This window comes from Rhyacophila brunnea, unplaced genomic scaffold (genome assembly GCF_057557595.1).
Source record: "Rhyacophila brunnea isolate RB1 unplaced genomic scaffold, BYU_Rbru_1.0 scaffold_3, whole genome shotgun sequence".
NCBI lineage: Eukaryota > Metazoa > Arthropoda > Insecta > Trichoptera > Rhyacophilidae > Rhyacophila > Rhyacophila brunnea.
The window spans coordinates 28,097,691-28,106,332 of record NW_028232965.1 but is presented as its reverse complement, the minus strand read 5'-3'; the positions used below and the strand labels follow the sequence as shown (position 1 = coordinate 28,106,332).

The following is an 8,642-nucleotide window of genomic DNA, read 5'->3' as shown; positions in this document are numbered from 1 at the left end:
ATTTAGAAATAGGATACGGTTTTGGTCATCAAGCTAATGAAATTCAGTTGGTATATAAGTATAAGGCAAAGAATAAAATGGAGGTTAGACTGTTACAAGGTTACGATGGTTATTAGCAAATTGGATATCCTGTCAGTTATATGCTCTAGATACAAACACACATTGGAAACAGCAACACGTAAATTTGATCCAGTCGTGAAATTACAAGTCGCGATATATGAATTTGAAGGCGGGCGTTCTATCTATTACGTTTCCTGAGGACATACGATTCTTCAACAGCTGACAAATAAAGCTCTATTGGATTTATTCTGCGTCATATGATACCACTCAAGCAGAAAGAAGTAAGAAGGCAATCAAACGCCCTAAACCGATAGTACCTATATTTTTTTGTTATTGTATTTTATGTAATCCATTGATTTAAACATGTTAATTAAATCCACATAATTTAACGATTAAGACTGGTTTGATCCGCTGACGCCAGACAGCATGTGTATTTCTGTATATTTTGTTTTATTTTAATTATTATAAAACATTTTCACAAATTAAATAAGTAAAACACACTACGTATTTTATGGTTTAATATCCGGGATTTCTGACTATATAATTTTTGAAAAAAAAGAAGGTGTTCGTCAAGTAGATATATAAGTGTAATTTATAGAGCATGGTCAGACAATAATTGCAAAAAATAGAATCCTCCATTAAAATACCATTAACCTTCTAACGTTTATGAGATTACAAATATTTACTATAACCGACCATTATTATAAAATGTCTAAGCCTACGTTTTGTATTCCCTTAGCGCTCAAATGGGGAATGGGACGATTTGGCACCGCGAACTGGCCTCCGCCGATTGGCCTCCGGTAATTGGCCGCCGGTACAATCGGACGCCGGCCCAATTGGACGCCGACCCAATTCGACGCCGACCCAATTGGCCTCCGGTAGGATTGGACGCCGCACAGTTGAATTAAATGCGCAAAGGAATAGACGTACGTTACGATTTGTTGGAGTAAATAAGCAAGTCAGTTTAATATGCTTCTATCTTCTCAGTAGTTGTACCTTATACATTTCGCGCTTGACACATTTTTAATATAGATTGAGAATAATTATTATGCCTTATGATGTTTATTAAAAGAAAATAATTCTTCCCTCGCTAAAACTTAAAGATATGCATAATCAATTAATTTATAGTCTATACATGGGTACTTATTTATATTTACAACAAATATTAAAAATAATGTTAGATGTTAGAATGAAAATTACATTATATTTCAGCGTTCTATCGACTTAATATTATAATAAAGCTTAAACATGTATATTATTATGCATAAATGCGTATTTTAAGATAGTATGAAATTACAAACAAAATATTAAGTAAGTTATCTGCTAAGTATAAATGTTTCAGTAGTTTGATTGATAAACTACTTAGGTACTGGGTGCCGGACGAAATCCCGAATGCTTAAATCCCGAAAAATAAAAAAATACAAACATCAACAATTGCGCAATTTTTGCAAGAGAGACAAAAATTAATTTTTTGTGGAAATATAAAAAAATGTAAAATACAAACATCAATAATTGCGCAATCGTGAGCGCAATTTTTGTAAGAGAGACAAATCCCATTTTGCGGAAAATGGGTTTTTCCGATTGCGCAATTTTTTTCAGGAGAGACCATTTTGTAGAACGAATGGATTTTGTGTCTCTTGCAAAAATTGTAAAATTTGCGATTGCGCAAATATTGATGTTTGTATTTTACATTTTTTTTATATTTCCACAAAAAATGGGTTTTTGTGTCTCTTGAAAAAATTGCGCAATTATTGATGTTTGTATTTTTTTTTTATTTTTCGGGATTTTGGCCTTCGGGATTCCGGCCATTCGGGATTTCAGCGTTCGGGATTACGGTATTCGGGATTTTGGCCATTCGGGATTTCAGCATTCAGGATTTCGGCCTTCGGGATTTCGTCCGGCACCCAGTACCTAAGTAGTTTATCAATCAAACTACTGAAGCATTTATACTTAGCAGATAACTTACTTAATATTTTGTTTGTAATTTCATACTATCTTAAAATACGCATTTATGCATAATAATATACATGTTTAAGCTTTATTATAATATTAAGTCGATAAAACGCTGAAATATAATGTAATTTTCATTCTAACATCTAACATTATTTTTAATATTTGTTGTAAATATAAGTACCCATGTATAGACAATAAATTAATTGATTATGCACATCTTTAAGTTTTAACGAGGGAAGAATTATTTTCTTTTAATAAACATCATAAGGCATAATAATTATTCTCAATCTATATTAAAAATGTGACAAGCGCGAAATATATAAGGTACAACTACTGAGAAGATAGAAGCATATTAAACTGACTTGCTTATTTACTCCAACAAATCGTAACGTACGTCTATTCCTTTGCGCATTTAATTCAACTGTGCGGCGTCCAATCCTCCCGGAGGCCAATTGGGTCGGTGTCAAATTGGGTCGGCGTCCAATTGGGCCGGCGTCCGATTGTACCGGCGGCCAATTACCGGAGGCCAATCGGCGGAGGCCAGTTCGCGGTGCCAAATCGTCCTAGACCCCTCAAATGATGGCTTTAAAATTAATTAATGAACCAATACATTTAAAATACCTACGTAAAAAATGTAAATTATTGCTAATAACAAATAAGATATTCATATGGCTCTATAGTTTTTTGGTTCTATTTTTTTGGTATTCATTAAATTTTATTATCGATCTAGCGTGTCCGTTGCATTTGTATTTTTTGTTACGTCAAATAAACGAAAAATTATTGTTATATAAATAATTAATGAATTATAAATATCGTGATGTAAATATCTAACCATACTGCCTTTTAGTGGTGTGAGTATGTAACACTAGATCTACTAGGTCTTGTATAGAATATACTCATAGATAAAAACTTGTTGTTATAAAAATAATTTACTATGTATCTATATAGATGTAGCTAGAGGACAAAAGTATAGCATTCCCAATATGTCATCCAAGGAAAGATCAATGGTAAACTTAGCAGAGGTTGACGCATTTCGTGACTTTTTGAGAGTTCTGTGATTGGTAACACTGCAGGTCCACCGAACTGTTCCGGATAGCAGATGATAAAGTAAAGTTCGCCCTGATGATGGTCGACCTCCGTTAGGAGATAGCGCGATAAAAAGTCGAGTAGAAAAGAATATTTATTTTATTAAAGGGGTTTCGAGATTGATTTTTTTTATCCCAACCCCGGAATCGGTAATATTTGCCCATTTGTTTCCAGTACTAAGCTAGATAGGTACCAAAAATATCTCACATTTCGAGACATCTTTTTTATTATGATTGAGTACGTTGGGAAGAAGTTTTATAGTTAGGTACAAAAATGGTGATTCCGTATTCTCTAGAAAATAAATAGAGATAGATTTATAATCTTAAAGCAATCTTCTATCTATATTCCCTTTTATTACAATGAAGAGTAATAATTTCTGTTAAATTTTACGTAAAGATCTTAAGTAAATCTTAAAATATGATCGCATTTTTTATAGATTATAATATTGTTTTTTATTCAGAAACTCTTATTTTCTTGAAGCTATTTGTATATCAGTAGTAAATAATATGTTTTTTTGTATAAAACAATACGTAATATTAAAACTAGTCGTTATAGTAAAGTTAATAAATACTTTGCTTGACCGATATCGATAGTGCATATTGTTCATCTAAAGTCGACACAATGATATGACGTATTGTATTTTGTATTTTAAAGATAAAAGTATGTATTATGTATACAGTTGTTGAATAAAACAGAATTAATGTATTTTTTTTTATTAATTAGTTCCTTGAACTTGGATATGGAATTTATACGATGGCATTGTTTGAACTTCCGCTGTCACGATGCAATTAATGGTTAAGTTGGCAAGACCGCCTCGCACCAATCCACAAGTGTATGTCACAAACCTCGGAGCATACTCCAAATAATTGTGACCATTGGGAAATTTCATTAGGAAGCGAAAGAAATTGTCTTTGAGTACATAATTATACACCTTGATGATTAGTTCGTCTGTTATCAATTTGTTTATTGTTTTTAATTTTTAAACTTTGTTAAAAGTTTATACTTTTGTTTATGTAAAAAAAAAATGCCAGTTGATAAAATTAATGGATTGAGACACAATCTTTTGACGCCAAAACGATGCATATCATTTTAAGGTATCTACTAAATTATGCTGTGTGTAGCGACATTAATTTTATTGAAGGTCTAATACATTTTAAATTATTATATAAGATAATGTGCCCCGGATTATCCTTTACCATGTGAATAATTACTGATAATAACATAGACTTCCGAATTGCGGGCTGAAATGACGGGGTGTTTCAGAAATAAGAAACGCGACTGATAAGAAACAAGGAATCTTGAACGGGTTATGTAATAACAAAATTTTGAATTAAAAAAAAGCTGATAGTAGTTATAAAAAAAGGAACGAGAGTGAGCAGTGAGAATTTAGACCAGTATGTAATTAAATAATAATTTATCTCAAATTAAAACGAAATACTTACAAATAAATATGTGTGACTGAACATAATTTATTCATCTGTCTGAAATACCCAGTCTGGAAATACTACTCCAAACTGAAATTAATAATGGTAAGTAACTCTGTAGAATTATATTATTTGATGGTAAAATATTATAATTTATTCAGGATAATAGACAAGGACCAGTATAAAAAGAGATGTCACCAAAAGGATTTTATCAGTTCAGTATCTGACTTCTTAGAAAGATCAACTCAATCAACATGCAACTCGTGAGTGTTTTTCAATTGTAACAGTTAAAAAAAATAATGCTAATATTCCATTGTATTCATTCTTCAGGAATATTGAGCCATTAATATTATCGAAATAGTGATAATCAAAGGCATACGGGTGGAAGTCGTGTTTGTGACGGATTCACACCACTCCATGCTAAGCCCTTGGAAAATTGGACTATAGATTGAAAGGAAGATTAACGCTTAATATTTTTTATTGTGATTATTTAAAATGGATGATTACCTACTAAGAGCTAATTGCAAATATGTCGATGTTATGTAAAACTAAATAATTATAAACCCAATCCACAAGCTATAGTTTTATAAAAGATTAAATAATTACTTAGTTCAATTAAACATTACATATTTTAACGGCCTGCACTGTCAGTGGTATATTTAGATACGTCATCTACCTATACGCTGCGAATACAGTGTCACAAGCATTTTTGGAAAGTACTACTTTAATAAATTACAAATATTGTAACACTACGGTATCAATAATTTGAATATTATAATAATTTACGTTAAAAAATACACCGTTCGTCTTTTGTATTTGCGTAGATAATCGGTAGTCAATTTTTATTTATCAGACACAACTAAACGACATGCCATAGTATATGTAGGTATTTAATTTTTACCTACGATACATAATAATCATTTTTGATACCTGCCACTTGTTATAGGTGTATGCACACAAAAATCGGCTACATAACGCACACGAAGACTTATTTACACAATAATGCCATTATGTAGAGCTCAATATATATATATATACAAACCTCCACTCTGTGGAGGCCCATACGATCTTATTAGGAATGGACATGGTCGGAAAAAAAATAGAGCTCAAAGTTTTCAATGTGAATTAAAACTATAATATATAATATTATAATATTATTCTTACCTGATTATTCCGTGGAGGTTGTATTGGGAGATTTTTGTTTTTACGAGAAATCGGTGTTAGCCTATCTATCAGGTCCATACTCTGGTTCACACACATTGAAAAAAGACACGCGAATTTACCATACCCGGCATTCGATCCCGGGACACTCGACGTTATAAGCCGACGCGGTAACCGTTCGGATATCGTTGTTGTATGCATAACTAATAATTTATTAGCACGTTTAATAATATAACTATACACCTACTCATTGAAGCATAATATTGTAAATAGATATATTATTACAAATTAAAGCATAATATTGTAAATAAGCTCAACTCTCATATAAATATTATATACGATGATCATAATTTACTGCTTTATGCGTTTGTCATAATAATACAAAAGCAAAATGTAAAAAAATAACTCGTTATTTTTGTTTTTCAGTCAATTGTCTTCTTCGCCGCGGTCGCTGTCGCCATTGCCTCAGCTGGACCAGTAGACCCAAAGAACCCTACCTACCACACCATCAAATCAGACTTCAACATTGAACCCGCAGGCCAATACAAATTCGGGTAAAAACTATTTGTAATTAAACTTTTTATTTAAATACATCTTGAAACTATCTAAATACTCGTATAAGTATTTAGGAGGGTAATATTTGTAAGAAAAAATACCATTTAACAATAGGTGTTTAAATGATATTTTGAGATGCATACTCGATAATTATTACATGACGGCCATAGCCATTATTAGGTTATGTAGATAAAATAATAAAATGCGTTTTCTCATGAATTTTAGATTCGAAACCGAAAACGCGATTGTCCGCGATGAAACTGGTGAGCTGAAAGCCTTCAAGAACGAAGAAGGTAAAGATGATGCCCACATTGTTGTTCGTGGATCATACTCATACCCCGGAGAAGATGGCAAACCCCTGACCGTCACATACGTTGCTGATGAGAATGGTTTCCAAGCGCATGGTGATCATCTTCCCGTCGCCCCCCATCATCATCATCATTAAGAAGTTAATAGATACGAACTCTTCAAAGAACCGCAATGACAATGGAACGCCTGAATGAATAATAATTACCAATTTATTGTATACATTTTTAATAGTTTTCACAATACGCAGTTGTCATCTGACTGAAATTGACTATTTGATAGGGTTATTGGTCTGGTAGTATTGACCCTTACAACCAAGCGCCCTGAAAAATATTAAAAAAAAATATATATATATCAAAGTTTAAGTTACAAAATATCTTTTATTACATATATTTTCTAATACATAATATACCTGCTTATATGTAAACCATATTCAAAAGAATAATACATAAAACAATAGCACATTGTTCAAGAAGTCGTAGACATTTATATAACACACACACACACGCACATACATATACACACATATTATATCAACAACAATTTTCGTCGGAAAATACCTACCCCAAATAAATACATTACTTACACAAAATTTCCATTCCCCAGTTTACGATATAATATAGAACACACCACAAATATAGAAGAAATGAATTCAAATACAATAAGATGATGCAAACTTTCGGGATTGGAAATATTATCTACAAACGGTTGCTTGATTAATGGAAATGTGGAAATAGGGTTTCTGGCATAGCATACCTACTAGTCTTCAGATTTGTACATGCAAATTAAAATGTTAGAGTTGCTGTTGTGTATTCCAAGTAAAACTAACTGCATTAAATAACATAATAGTAATATTTACATATTTCGTTATATACATATTTTCAGATTGAAGTATATTAAAAGAGAAATATCGTTGTAAAATTATTTTGAAAAAAAGCATAACATAAGTTAATGGTAAAGCCATTGTAAATACGCCCTCGTTATAAATGAGGGTTATTAATTGTTTTGCTCATTGCATTAATGATATAATATACAGTTGTGGAATTGTTTGCTTCTGAGGTTTTGGTCTGTTTAACAGTGTATTGCCAAACCCTATTTATCTCACATCCAGGGAGCATAGTTTTATGTATGTATATAAATGTATTTATTGTTTGCGAGTGAGTGCCTACTTACTTGTACATACAATTTTTCGTCAGCGGTGCACTTAATATCAGTTATTAATCCACTTGTATGGCGGCAGGCTATATGACAACATAATAGCAGGCACACTAATAAAGCCACAGGAAGGCGTGTCTTGTCGAAAGAAAAAATATAGACAGGTACCTGGTATCAGTACCGTATCGGGAAAAAAATATCGATATTTGGTATCGGTATCGAAACGAAAATAATAGTGCCTGTACACGTGCATGGGTTTACTTGCAACAATAGTATGTATTTTAAACTATCGCGATAATAACTGTTTACACGTAAAAGTAATGACTGTCTTTAAAATCTCATTCTTAAAGCGTAAGCGAGACGCTTTGTTGTCATCGTATAGTGCTATTTGATAGATTCAGACAGGTTCTGACAGGTTCGGACAAGTTCGTAGATAATTGGTTGACGTCAAAATATTCTGTGCGATGTAGTTCGTATTTCTAAAGGCAGTTTTACGACTGGACATGCAAGTACATGTAAGTATTGCGTGAAAATTCGGAAGCTTCTGAATTTTTTTGATACATGCATGCAATCTTGCAACTTGCACGATAATATGTATTTATACGTAAATTTTCTTGTTATGGTCGCGATAATACGTACTGTCAGCCGTAAATCCATGCATGTGTTAACGCGTTATAACGTCAATACTTAATATGGCATCGAAAGAAAATGCAGCTACTTCTTGTCGGTATTGAATACAAAAAACATATCTATACCAACTTAGTCATCAATATCGACAAGAATATCGATATTGTATATGGTATAGTATATTTATATAACAAGTACCTATTGACGCTTTTATTGATTGGATAAAAATACTCGGTCTAGTTATTTTTTTTTTCAATATAATAACGATAGAAGCTATAAGTATTTTTTTTTCAATTCTATACCGATGCAAAGTAT

The 8,642-nt window shown here is 32.0% G+C and overlaps 1 protein-coding gene across 1 annotated transcript; it reads left to right on the top strand.

The window, feature by feature from the left end:
* The first annotated feature begins 4,733 nt into the window (after nucleotides 1–4,733).
* On the top strand, nucleotides 4,734–6,919 carry LOC147068167 (larval cuticle protein 1-like). Its single transcript, XM_085952754.1, has 3 exons — nucleotides 4,734–4,786; nucleotides 6,111–6,238; nucleotides 6,465–6,919. The coding sequence occupies exons 1-3, from the start codon at nucleotides 4,778–4,780 to the stop codon at nucleotides 6,682–6,684; spliced, it is 357 nt and encodes a 118-aa protein (XP_085808880.1). The 5' UTR covers nucleotides 4,734–4,777; the 3' UTR covers nucleotides 6,685–6,919.
* The last annotated feature ends 1,723 nt before the right edge of the window (nucleotides 6,920–8,642 follow it).